Below are 14,331 nucleotides of genomic sequence, written 5' to 3'. Positions count from 1 at the left end.
TCAAGTATCTGAGGCCGGATTTGAACTCAGGTACTCCTGAATCAAGGGTCGGTGCTTTATCCACTGCTGCCCCCATAAGTGACTTTTTAAAGTAAGCTGATAAACTATTTTAAATTTTCCCTTAATGAAAACAACTCTCTAGATGGCAATGTGTAAATTATCATGACAAATTCCTGGGATTATTTATCTTCATTTTAATATCCCTATTACTGGGAAGCAGTGTGACAGAAAGGGAAAAACCTAGCTTGTATTACCTGGGTAGCCTTGGACAAGTCACTTCCCCAAATCTGTGCCCTAATTTCCTCAACCGTAAAAAAATGACTGACCTAGATGGTCTCTCAGTCCCTTTCAATTATGAATCTAAGTTCCTACTATCATCTTCCTCAATCCCCTTTCAATGACATTAGGGTGGGAAGGGGAGGAAGAAATGAGTTCAAACAAACATTTCATCTCCTCAAAAATCACTCTTTTGGAAGAACTTTTTTTAAAAAATATCATCTCCAGCTGATCACTAAGCAAGCTCTTTCCCCCTTTCACTAAAAATACAACGTAGTTTCAAGTAAAATTGAGTATGTAACAACTTGGTACCAGTTTCCCTCTCTCAGAGCCAATTCTGTTACTTTTGCCACAAAGACAGTTTAAAATCCCATACCAGGACCTTGGGCATGTACCCAAAACTGACAGTGCCCTGTTGTTCACTCATGTCTGACTCTTCCTGATCCCATTTGGGGTTTTCTTAGCAAAGATACTAGAGTGGTTTGCCATTTCCTTCTCCAGTTCATTTAACAGATGGAGAAAACTGAGGCAAACAGGGTTAAGTGACTTGTCCAGGGTCACACGGTTACTAAGTGTCTGAGGTTAGCGTCTTCCTGATCCAAGCCCTTCACTCTATCTACTGCACCACATAGCTGCCCTCAAACAGTGCCCTTACTAATACTCCAATCCAAAAGAATAAAAACAAAATGTTTTACCATGATTAACATTTTACATTGGCAAAGTGCTTTACAAACCTTCACTGAATGTGAGGATAAGAGGGCAGTAGTCACCAAGGACAAATTTCACTTTCTCCCTAGACCTTTTGCTGAAGTGTTAAATGGCTGAATTAACCAGAATCACAAAATGTTGGAGCTGGAAAGTCCAAAAGAAGACTCCCTGCCAGGGTTGTTGTGAGAATCAAATGAGATAATCTTTGTAAAATGCAGAGCAGTGACTGGCATTGAGCAGGTGCTTAATAAATGCTTGTTTTCCTTCATTCTTTTCTTTCTTCCTTCCTTCCTATGGGCCAGGCACTAGATACATAATGACACAATCTATCAAAAGGTGAATGTAAGCACCTCCCATGTCTCTGGTGCTATGCTAGGCCAGTGATACAAGCACAAAGAACAAAACAATCCTGATTTTCAAAGAGCTTGGATTCTCAACACAACTGACAGATCAAGCCTCTACTGAAGGCATCCGGAGCCTCCAAACCAGTACTTGTCCTGGCTATTCCACATTGCCACAATCACAGTGGGCACCCAGACAAACCAGACGGCTTTTCTCCTCTTCCTTTTCTTCCCCAATGAGGCCGATGTAGGAGAGACCCAGAATTCACCTAACCCTGTCATCTCTTAAAGCTTCTGGAATCCTCTGCCTCACACTGTCAAACCTACAGTTGTGTTCCCATCTCACCACGTCCAGATGCAATCAGTTCAGTCTTGAATAATTATGAAAAATCATTCACTTGCTTCTGTGTTTTTTCCACTGGGAACCTGGGGAAAGTGCCATGCTTTCACTAACTCTTCAAAAATTGTCTCACCAAAAGAGGGTCCCATAGTAAAGAGCAGGTAAAGGACCAGAGGTAAGCTTGGCCCTCATAGAACCTTTCCTGACCCGTTCTGCAAACTGAAAACCCCCTCAATAACTCAACTGACTATGCTGCTTTCACCTTGCCTCTCAATCATCTTCTGAAACGTTTCTCAACAAGCCTAAGACTAAAAGGAATCATTGCAAAAACAAGATTCATTAAGTGTCTTCTATAGCACCGTGGATAGAGCCAGAAAGACCTGAGTTCAAATACAGCCTCAAACACTAGCTATGTGGCCCTGGGCAATTCCCTTAACCTCTGTCTCAGGTGTAAAATGTAATAATGTCATTCATATGTAGTGTGATGTAATAAATAATAGCACCTCCCTCCCAGGGTTGTTGTGAGAATCAAATGAGATAATCTTTGTAAAATGCAGAGCAGTGACTGGCATAGAGCAGGTGCTTAATAAATGCTTGTTTTCCTTCATTCTTTTCTTTCTTTCTTCCTATGGGCCAGGCACTATACTAAACACTAGATACAAAGAAAAGCAAAAGACAGTCTCTGCGTTCAAGGAGCTCACAGTCTAGTGGGACAGACAACATACAAACAAGTATATATAAACAAGCCATATACAGGATAAATTTGAAATAATCAAAAGGAAGAAAGCACTAGAATTTAGGAGGACTTGAAAAGACATTGTAGAAGAGGGAGATTTTAGCTGATACAAGAAGGAAAGCAGAACAGGCAGAGCTGAGGAAGGAGAGCATCCTAGGCATGAGGCTTCTCCAGATTGCTCAGACTGAAGTTACAAACCTCACATAAAATTAAATGGTCTAGAAAGCTGTGAAGATAGTCTTGCAAGAATTGTCATTTTGTCAATGAGAGTTAGCATCCAAAATCATATGGCTGTCCTTAAGAAAAAGGGAAAAAATGCAAATGCTACTCTTTTCCAGGATTCCAACAACCTCACTATACCACTAACCTCTAAGGATTTTTGTGGGCACAACAACTCTAGAAAAAACCTTGTGTCTTCAGCTTGTCAGGGACTATAGCCAAGTGCTTTCACACCTCTAAGGGTTCAACCAAATGACCTCAAAGGGCCCTTTCAGATCTAAACTTCAATGATTCTGATGTGCAGTATCCCTTGACTATACAGGGCGGGCAAGTCCATCCACCACCACCATGCATTTTCTAATCTACCTCCTTCACACCCTCATTACACTCCATAAGTCTCTTATGCACTTAGCACAGTCTAATTTTGTTTTTATCTTTGGTTTTATCTCCCTTACAAAATAAATTCCTTGAGCATGGGGATTTTTCTTAATAGCTTTATGTGTCAAGCACCTCGTATAGAACATAGTCAATCTATACTGATTGGATGTTCATGCTCCTTCAACCCTACCTACCATTTAGCTGTTTCATCAAGGTGAATCCTTGCCCTATCAATACAGAACTCTTCCCTGCCTTAGTATATGGTCTTGATGAGCTACAAGGTGTGAAAAAAAATCCATGCCCTGGTGGGCAGCCTTCTGTGAAAATTAGAGCACTACCAACCTGTTGAGAAAGATACTGCAGGGAAGCTCTGCCAAGAAAAGAATGCATGTGACTTAGCGTCCGGAAGTGACCTCTCTGGGGTTTTGAAGGTCAGATCTGAATCAGGAAGTAGAATCTGCCACCTGTTAGTCATGTCAATCAGTACTACCAACCAATTAGCTTGGAGCTGTGTGTGAGGACAACCCTGTTTCCTGTTTCACAGGAGGCTTCTGGGAGAAGCTGTGGAGGAGTGAGGTCTTTTCAGTTCCAGACTTGGGGCTTGGTGGGAGGATGGATGCTGGCTCTTAGAGATAGCTAGATGAAGGCTGTTTTACCCGTGTGTCTGTGTGTGTGTATCTCTCTCTCACTCTCTTCACTAAGTTCTAATGCACTTTAATAAATACTTAAAAGGCTAAACTCTTGCTAAAGCTTCTAATTTAAAGCGACCACTCATTAGATTTTAGACATCACAGCTAGAATTTTAGAACTTACACTTCTGGCTGTGAAGCTCTCCATGATGTACCCAGGGAGCCTCAGAATGCAGCTCACTAGTAGGCTCACTACCTTTTCAGAGCAGGAACTGCCAGAACCCCAACTTTGCTGGAACAGGTGAACAGATTCCCTTCAACAGCATGAGGAGACCTTGGATGAGGAGTTCAATGATTGATACCATATATCTCTAAGATTAAAAAAAATATGTATTCCAGGGCTATGAAACCAGTGTTAGGATGGCAAAGCACAAAGGGAAACAGAGAGGGAGCAGAAAAAAGATGGCTCCAGAAGGATAGTATCTTGGCCTATAGTTCCCGTAACTACGGATGTTGCCCTAGGAAACATCACATGGAATACACATACTGTATGCCAGCCATCAAATCTGCTCCCTTGGTGTCTAACATCATGAGACACCCGTATCATCAGTTTACTGGCCATTCCTGCTCATCAAGTCTGATGTCCTCTCCTCTGGAAATTCTACTCAAAATCTACCAAGTGCCTATATACAAGGCCCTGCACTGAACCCTGGGGACACATGAATGAATCTTAGCGAAACACCTCCTCTGAAGACCTTACAGGCTACTACAGAGTCATGCAAACTGGATGTGTGAAAAAAAAACCATCAGAACCAGAAAAGCAACCACAGTTCTTCAAGCCAGCATAACCTGCACTGGACAGTCAGCAATTTATGCTCCTCCCTAGACAAGGGAGGCATGCAGTCATTTCCCACATGACTTGGCCCACCCTATCACATTCATCAATTGTTGTTCAGGCCCCATTTGGCATTTTCTTGGCAAAGATACTGGAGCGGTTTTCCATTTCCTTCTCCAGCTCATTTAGAGGAACTGAGGCAAACAGGGTGAAATGACTTGCCCAGGGTCACCCAGCTAGCAAGTGTCTGAGGTCAGATTTGAACTCAGAAAGATTAATCTTCCTGACTCCAGGCCAGCCCTCTATCCACTGTGCCACCTAGCTACCCCTATCAATAGCAATGCAAGTACCTAATTCTTCCCCCTGGCCTAAGCAAAAACATTTTTTGGACTCAATCAGGATATATTTTTCACATTTTTCATTTTATTTCATCCCCTTTAATTTCTAATCTTTTTCATTTTAATTTGTTTGTTTTATAATGTGCATGATATATCAGTAAAATGTATGTAAATTATAAATAACATTTGTTGTTGTTGTCTGTCCTTCATCCTCCAAGAGGACCATGACATCGGGGTGATGTCATGACTTGCAGTGAATTGGATTTAAGTGAGGGAAGGCTATGCAAGATCACCATCCTCACTCTCTCCTCCTGAGTCATGTGAGGCCGATAGCAAGATATAGATCAAGACAACTGGAGATGACCCCAGATGTTTAAGACAATTGTAGTTAAGTGACTTGCCCAGGGTCACACAGCTACTAAGTGTCTGAGGTGAGATTTTAACTCAGATCCTCCTGACTTCGAGACCAGTGCTCTATCCACTGGGCCACCTAGCTACCCAAATAATATTACTAGTATTTAAATAGCCCTTTTAGGTTTGCAAAGCCCTTTATAAAGACCAACGCCTTTAACCCTCCCAACAACCACTGGAGGCAGGTGGTATGATTGTTCCCATTTTACAAAGGAGGAAAAGTGAGGCTTAGAGAGGCACAGCTCCTTCCCCAAGATCCTATAGCTAGTAAGCATCAAAGGCACACGCACACACAGCTGTGTTAGGAGTAGCGCCAAATTTTTTTCTGTTAATAGGATGCATAATCAAAGAAGGGTGTAGTCCCCCTATGCCAGCTATGGTCAGATGGCTGTGATCCCATGGATCTAGCGCATCAGACCAAAAGCTTCCTCCTACTCAATTCTTGCCCAGGTGTGCCCATAAATGACTCATACCTCTACTTGACATGCTGAAAACTTTGCTTTACATCTTGTGACAACAGGTCACGGGTGCTGGCACAGACCTCAGGCTGTCCATCTGTTACTGTTACATGTTCCATAAGTATAGAAAAGGAGGCGTGTGATGGGGAAAGGGGAAGATTCAAAGTATTCTTAGCAAATTGGGAAAGGAGAGAACACTTTTGGGTGGGGGGAGGAGGCATCAGGGAAGGTTCCATGAAGATGAGCCTTGAAGACAAGCAGCAGGAGGAACAGTGGGAAGAATGCTGGATTTGGAATAAGCAAATCTTGAGTTTAAATCCAAGGTCGGCTACTTGCTATCTGTGTGACTTTGGGCGCGCTGCTTAACCTCTCTGGAATTCGGTTTCTTCATCCAGGAAATGAAAAGATTGTACTAGATGACCAAGCTGGGGAAAGTTCTATGCAAAGGCACAGGGTAAGAGGTGGCAGGACATTTGGCTGATAGAAGAATCTGGCTTTAGGTCAAACTGAAGGGGAAAAAAAACACTGGACTCAGAGAACTAACAAGAAAGAATAAAATGTTAAGAAAAGGTAAGGAATGAGCCTCACAGCATCACAGAAAAGTCAGGTCACCCTTTAGAAAAGAACTCCTCTGATGATAGAAACTTCAACAGATACATGATCATATTCTCAAATAAGAGAAGCTATCCCGAGCAAAATTAACAGATCAAATTCTTCCTGGCTTGGTCCCAATTGCAGTGTGCAAACCAAACCGGCACCTGTACCTTTGTGGAGTTGAAAAGGCTGCCTCAGTGGGCATACATGGAAAACTCAGATGTGGGGCCACCACAAACTACAGATAAAAAAGGCTAGTAGTTTTGGGGGCAGCTAGGTGGCACAGTGGATAAAACACCAGCCCTAGATTCAGGAGGACCTGAGTTCAAATCCAGCTTCAGACACTTGACCCTGGTCAAGTCACTCATTGCCCAGCAAAAACAAAAACAAAACAAAAAAAGGCTAGTTTTTCAATGGAGTACTCAAGACTTCCCTCCAGGGAGACAGTTTGGAAGAAAATGTCATTGCTGGTGAGAATTCTTCCCTTACTTTCCACCACCACCACCACCACCACCACCACCACCCTTATTTTTTTGTCCCTTCTCAATAGCTAAGAAGCATAAAGTAGGAAAGATAAAAACATGCCCAAAAGGCAGAATGTATGCAGGGGACTCCACCTAAAAAAGCAAAACTACTTGTAATGTTCCCAAAGAAAGATCTCACCCACTCTCAATGATGGGCCATCTAAAAACCCCTCTGGGAAGGGGAAGGGTGGTCCTCTCCATTGATGGTATAAGAAAATTCACCTGTCATTGTCTTTTTGGGGGGGGGGGGGGCAGGGGTAGGGAGTGCACAGGGAGGTCACTGATTAGCTGTTCCAGAGCCAAATTAGAGTTCTAGAGATCACCTAATCCAAAAGCATCCTCATTTCAATAAGCAAATGAGGCAACTAGTTATTGAGAACTTTACAAGTGAAACTGTCTATGCTACTAGTCTCTAAGCATAAGAAGGATCCTCCTCTGACCTATCCTGGCTGTGTGGCCTTAGGTAGGTGAGTCATCTAAGTTCTCATGACAGACAATTCCCTATGATTAACCGCTTCAGAGAAGGTGCTGACGAGCAATGGTAGAGGGAATTTCCTCATCCAGAAGCTCCCTATACCAATAAAATCTCACTCCTGCCCCCTCTCTGATGAGGAGATATTTGGCTCTGAATGTTTGGGTTTGCTGATCATTTTTATTCTATATTTCGACATAATCAAGGAAAAATAAACAAGAGTCAGAGATTTCAGTTGAATCCATCTCTTTGTTAGGGAAAAGTATTAGGGGGAAAACCCTATGACTCATCAGTATTTGCCTGGCCTTTTAAACCTAAGAAATACCTTTTCTACCCCCTCCTGGCTACTGACTTTCAGACCTATAAATATAGCACTGTATTTATTTAGTTCTTTACCAGAAACATACTATACTAACACCACTGACTCCAAGTTGATTCCTGGCAATATTTTTTCAAATTCTAGCTAAACTGAAACTGCATTCAGCTTAGAGTAGAATTTAAAATAACAAGTTAAAGGGAATACTTGTTGGCAATTCAAGAGTTTGCCAGCTTCTTAAAACAATTTTTGATAATTTTCCTTTATCATGAGGATTTCACTAAAGCTCTGCTTTAACTTCAAGGTACAGTTAATCCAAAATGCGACAATGGATATAAAGCACTTTTCAAACTGCAAGTCACATTTCTGTAGCACCTCAAGGTTTGCAAAGTGCTCTGCATCCATTCATTGCCTCCCTTTGGTGACACTGGATCTATTACTCCTCTTCCTCTTCAGATTCTCCCAAGAGAGCACAAGCACAAACTAACAAGACCAGCCCAGTTGAATCTGCAGAGGAACACACTTGGTTACCTACAGGGTGAAGAACTGCTCAGCCATGGCAGTTCCATGGTGACTGGCTTCCATGAAGGGTGCGCCTACACAGAGTAAATCAAAGATCCCTGACACTTTAAAAGATTTCACTCAAACAGCCTGACAAAGTCCTGATTATATCAGGTAAATACCAAGCTGGATATTTTCCCTCCAATGCACTGAGCTTAAAAAGAAGCTCATTCTGGATCGATCCTACAGTGGATGAACCTGGAACTAAATCACAAGATTCCCCCTAAAGAAAATACATTTTGTTGGATTCCCATCCTGTAACAACCACCAAAATGTGGTGTTTATAATAAACACTATTTCAATTTAAACACTCGTAACCGTTTCAAAGCTATTCTCTTAAAAGGAAGTCTTCAACTCTAAAAGCTATTGCTAGTTTCAGTGCAAGTGGAATGAATTCAGTTATGATCACTGTGGAATGGGAAGGTGGCTCACCTGCTCAAGGCTGCCCAGCAAAGAAGGAGCCAAAGCAGGTGACCTGTCATGGTCTATAAACTATACAAAAAGCTAGAGTGTTTCTTAAAACAGGACTGGCAACTGACTAACTAATCTCAGTGTTTTCTATCAAAGGCTTTATACAATATCAAAAGAGGAAAGCTATTTAACTACTAAAAAAAAACTAAGGACAAAGAAACAAGATTTGAAGTAACCAGTGCCATAACTCTGGTAATGGATAGTTTATTAAAAGAATATAAAGTTGGGGGCAGCTAGATGGGGCAGTGGATAAAGCACCCACCCTGGATTCAGGAGTGCCTGAGTTCAAATCCAGCCTCAGACACTTGACACTTACTAGCTGTGTGACCCTGGGCAAGTCACTTAACCCCCCATTGCCCCGCAAAAACCAAACCAAAACAAACAACAAAAAAACAAAAAAAGAATATAAAGTTGCTAACATAAAGCAGGCTATATGTTGAATGTACTTTTGAGGTTTTTAATAACTTTTCTCCAATAATAATATTCTCTTGACAATACAAAAATAGCCACAATTCAGAACAATGAAGTATTTTGTCTTTTTCTGAGCAGCAAACAACTATTTTTCCCAGTATTCCCAATGCTAATTATGGTATGTAAAAAAAAAATTATCAGATTTAGAGTCAGAAGAGCTAAGTGCAAGGCTGTGCTTCACCACTCATGGGGTAACCTTGGGGAAGCAAATCTCAGTTTCATCTGTAAAGTAGGGATAATAATACTTGACCCTGCTTTTTCAATCTTCTTTTGAAGATCAAATGAGACAATGTAAATAAAGAACTTTATGACCTCCTGTAAACTAATGAGTACCATATGGATGTGAAATGTTATTAAGAAGTAAAGCTAAAGTTATTATAATATCCCAGTACCATTATCCCATGGCTTCATTTCCAATCTAAAATGACAAATGCTATCAGAAAAAACTTACAAATATAATACCTTCATTTTTAGGATGAAAACTCGTTCAAGACAAGTATCATGACTTTTCTGTCTTTCTGTCTTAGTCAACACAAGGCAAACAATGAATAATTACAAAGAAGTTTAGTAAGATAAAAAAAGTTATCAATCAAATTTAATGACAGACGGTAAATACAAAACTAAGTGTTCTTTGTCTGAATGGTTTCCCCCAAGATTATGACAATTCCATAAGAGTATAAAGGTTAAGCCTAGAAATATAAGGTGTACATTTTCACACTACTGCCTATCCTAGAAATAAAAAGCTAAATAAGAGAATAGGGGGCAGCTAGATGGCGCGGTGGATAAAGCACCAGCCCTGGATTCAAGAGGACCTGAGTTCAAATCCGACCTCAGACACTTGACACTTACTAGCTGTGTGACCCTGGGCAAGTCACTTAACCCTCACTGCCCCACAAAAAAAAAAAAATAAGAGAATAAAAGTGGGGGGGGGGAGAACATGATAGAATAAACCAGGAAAATCACTTTTAAGCTGACTTTAAACACACTATGAAAACCATAAGAAAATGTTTTATTTTAAATGTTTACAAACAATATATCTTTATGTTGTAACATCAAATGTTAGGTAAAGAATGTTAAGTAAAGGTTAAAATATCATCAGAACAACTAGCTTGCAAATATAAAGGAACTTTAAAAAAACCCACTGTATATATAATGCCTTTAAAATTTCATCAAGGAAGAACACTGTCTCATGAAGCACAAGACAGTGTTCAAGTGCAGGGATTGACAACCAGGAAGCATTAGTTTCTGACAGGGAAGGAACTCTAGTGCATATAATAATAGAGAGGAAAAATAGAAAAGTTTCTCAGCACTCTCTTTGTCACTAAGTTTTGAGAAACACGGTGGTGTTCACAGAGCTTCCTTGTGCAATTTCAAAAATAGTTAAAGGATGCCAGCTTCTGTTTTTAAAAGGTTTTGATTAGCTATAGCAATGGCACTAAAGACCTCCTAGTTGGTTCATCCTGATTTTCTGCATTTAGGATTGGAAAAGTACTTCCAGAGAAAGGGAAAGAAAAGGGAAGTATCCCCAATTGTAACATTCCTAGAAAAAGGATACCAACAAAGAAACTGTCTAGATGTAATTTACCAATTCCTAATAGGAAGAATTCAAAATTGAAGTTGGGGAAAGGCTCAAAGGACAAAAATACCACTTCCCATGCCTGTGAATTCACTGTCCAGAAACTTTTGTATTCAAAGTCAGTTTCTCTTCTCTAAGACTGCCACCTCAATCCACAGAAAACCAGCTTTCTTGTATCCCAAGCCACCCTTTGGGGCCTGTGCCTGAGAATGGCACATACATGGAGAGCTCTTCTTCCTCATTCATTCACCTCTCCAATGATCTTCCTCTCTTCCCCTCCTTACCCTGAGGACAGCACGTACACTGGCATATTCTCCTTCAGACACCAAAGGAAGAGAGGGAGAAGAAGAGAAAACGAAAGGTGACAGAGCAGTGGAGCTGGTATAGGCAGAGGGGAAAGGTGGATGGACAAAAGGGGAAGGGAACATGAAAAAGTAATCTAGAAAAGGAGGGAAGCAAGAGAGACCAGGAGACGGGAGGAATGGGGGCCAGGAGAGGGGCCAGGAGAAGACGGGGCTGGGAGAGGAGAGGAAGCAAGACCGGGAGAGGGGGTCAGGGAGGGCCGAGAGGTGGGAGGACCCCGGGAGTACCGAAGGGAGCAAGAGGAACCGGAGAGACCTGGCGAACCTGGAGGGGGAAGGACCCGAAGAGGGGGAAAAGAAAGATCCAGAGGAGCAGGAGGGAGGACCCGGAGGAGGCTGGAGGACAAGGAGAAGAGAGAAGGCAGGACGTGGAGGGGAGGGAGGACCCCAAGGAAGGAGGAGGGCGCGCTCGGAGAGTGAAGGAGCGAGGAAGGGGGTCAGCGGAGATGAAGGGAGGGCTCCTAGCAGGACAGAGGAGCGAGGGTCCAGCGCCCTCCCTCCCATTGCCAGGTCTCTCACCTGAAAGTCGGCCAGGATCATCTCCCGGTCCATGTTGGACGCCATGGCCGCCTTCTCGGGCCCCTCGGCCCCGGGCTCAGGCTGCTGCTGGGGGTGCTGCTGCGGCAGCGGCGGAGGCTTCTCGGGCTGCGGCTGCTCTGGCCGGGCCTGACCGGGCCGGGGTCTCGGGGAGGGGGCCGGGGCCTAGGAGCTCATGGCCCGCTGCGGGCCGCGAAGCCGAGCCAAGCCGGGCCCTCCCCGCGCCCGCGCCCCCTCCCCGGCGGCCCCGGCGCTGCCCCGGCCTCCGCTCTGGCTCTGCCGCCGCCTTCTCGGCCGCCGCCGCTGGCTCTGACTCTTCTTCCTCCTCCTTTTCCTCGGCTCCGCTCGCTGCCCGGCTCCGGCTCCGGCTCAGTCCCCACCGCTGCCTCCGCTGCTCCTGCCTCAGCCTCCTCGGCCGCCGCCGCCGCCGCCTCCTCCCCTGGTTGGCCGGCGCCGCCGCTGTCGCACATTTTGCCTGTCATTGGGGTCGCAAAGCATCGCTTTGCGGCTGCCACGTGACCGGCCTCCTGTCAAGCATCAGCCGCGAGGGGCGGGGCGACGTCTTTCTGGGATCCGGGGGTAGAAGGGGCGCGCGGCGCTCTCGCCGCCGGAGTCGCGCGCACGTAGGCACGTACGTACGGGCGCGCGCGCTCTCCCTGTCTCCCCGGGTCCCTTTGCCCGGCTCCTGCAGGCAAGGGATTTATCCTTCGAGTCATTCCCGGGACCTTGCTCCGAGGGAGCCCGGGAGGCTTCGCCCCGTGACTACGAGGGTGTCAGCCCCACAGGCGTTGTCTCTCCCTCTCACAGATGAGGAAACTGAGGCCCGAGGGCTCCAGCACGGAGCCAGGACGAGGGCCCCAAGGGACTAGAGCCTAGGCTCCGCCATCGGCTGCAGCACCTCGCCTCAGTTTCCCTATCTGTAAAATGAGAGCATTGGAGCCGATCACTCTGAGGCCCCTCCCAGCTCCAGAGCTATGATCTTGTCACTTCCTCTTCCTGTGTCTCAGTTTCCCCATGAGGTTGGACCAAAGATGACCTCTGAGGTCCCTTCTAGCCCTATATCTAGCTAGGATCCTATGTAAGAGGACAATGAGATCCTTTCCTAAGAGAATCCAGGCTTTAGTGCTGGAAGGGACCTTGGAAGCCATCTAGTCATAATTTTACAAAAGGGGAAACTGAGGCCCGGGAGAGGTCATCCCAAGCCTCCCCTTCTTCCACCAACTTTGTAGCTGCCCTGGACACCTCCCCATTTAACGAGTAAAAACCTGAGCCCAAGCAGATGGACAAGTTCCCTCTGATGCTTCCCCTGAATGAGCCAAGGCCTGGTGCTGAAGAAATCATTGACCGACGCCTTGAATTTAGCAAACGGTCAGAGATCAAGACAAGCTTTGAGGCCAGAACAGCCAAAGACCGTGTGCAACGAAGCCTGAAGGCTTGTGATGGTGGCTGGGGTTGTTGAGAGGATGACCTGGGAATGGATTTAACTTTAACTTTGCAAACCACTAGCTTCCTGGCAGGGAAGAACATTTACTTTCCACTGAGAATTTATAAGCTCCTACAAACTAATTAAGTTTTGGAGTTTCTTAGCAGGGTAGTGTTGGGGGGAGAGTGTACAGCCACTGTTTGAAATCCCAGTCAGATCCTACTAGACCAGATTCTCAAGGTATAAGATAATAAAAAATTCCCTGTGAAATGTTTAATTTACCTGAAATGGGAAATCCCTTGTTGGTTTAATATAAAATTCTTGATTGATTGGCTCATATTATACTCTGGGATGAATATGTGCCCAAGAAAAAGTAGAATGCAAATAGAGAAATTGGGCATGACAAGAATGTCCAAAATTTTAATTACAGTGCTATTACTGTGTAATCAAGTGCCTTCTCTATTAAGTCATACTCAGAACAAGACAGATGAAAAAAATGTTCCTCCATAGGTAGTCAAGATTAATGCCTTCTCCAAAGCTTTTTCCCCCCCTCTATAATAGCCTAGATGTGCTTCAGTGACCAGGTTTCAAGCTGTTCTCCACCATACCCCAGTGCTCTTTAACAGCCACACCACACACACACACACACACACACACACACACACACACACACACACACACACACACCCTCCGCCACCTAAGATGAGACAGTGTGGGAGCCTTCATGAGAGTATGTTAGGATGAATTAAGAGGCTCAGATCAAATTCTACTAACTGGATGTTTGGCTTTGAGCAAATGAATCACTTTCCCTCTCTGAAACAATTTTATCACCAATCAAATGGGGATTTTTAAAAAAGGCTTTCCCTGACTGTCTCACAAGGGTGTAGTGGAGATCACATTAGAAAACAGGTGTGAAAATGTCTTATAAAGCAGGAAAGCCCCAACAGCTGAGTTATCATTTTTGGGCTCTACCACTGTCTTGAGGCCTAGCTCAAGGCCTACTTCCTCCATAAAGCCTTCTCCACAACCAGCCAAAAGCTTATAACAGCTCACATGCACTTAACGCCTGACAATGTCATTCATATCTTGTTTATATAATGTTTTAAGGGGTATATAGTGTTTTTCCTCACCACTACCCTTTGAGTGTTGGGGACCCCACTTTATACATGAGGAAACTGAGGCTCAGGGGAGTGACAAGACTTGCAGAGCCACATGTTTATAAATGGAAGATCTGGGAATAAAATGAAGGCTTCTAGTGCTCTAACCATTACACACTCCTGTCACATCCTTCTAGTCCCCCAGGTCTGCAAAACCAGAGTTTCCCTAAACTGTCTTTATCCAATCAGGAGCCAAGT

At 44.1% G+C, this 14,331-nt stretch overlaps 1 protein-coding gene across 2 annotated transcripts in view; it reads right to left on the bottom strand.

Moving 5' to 3' along the window:
• FAF1 (Fas associated factor 1) overlaps window positions 1-11,653 on the bottom strand; it is a 427,555-nt gene extending 415,902 nt beyond the window's left edge. For both annotated transcript variants that reach the window (XM_044001590.1, XM_044001591.1), the window contains exon 1: window positions 11,536-11,653. In XM_044001590.1, the coding sequence (XP_043857525.1) occupies window positions 11,536-11,580 (45 nt within the window). In that variant the 5' untranslated portion in view covers window positions 11,581-11,653. The remainder of the gene's footprint in view (window positions 1-11,535) is intronic.
• Between the last annotated feature and the right edge of the window lie 2,678 nt (window positions 11,654-14,331).

The sequence above is a fragment of the Dromiciops gliroides genome, chromosome 4, assembly GCF_019393635.1.
Source record: "Dromiciops gliroides isolate mDroGli1 chromosome 4, mDroGli1.pri, whole genome shotgun sequence".
Taxonomy (NCBI): Eukaryota; Metazoa; Chordata; class Mammalia; order Microbiotheria; family Microbiotheriidae; genus Dromiciops; species Dromiciops gliroides.
The sequence above is the reverse complement of the archived record's forward strand: the minus strand, read 5'-3'. Positions and strand labels throughout refer to the sequence as shown.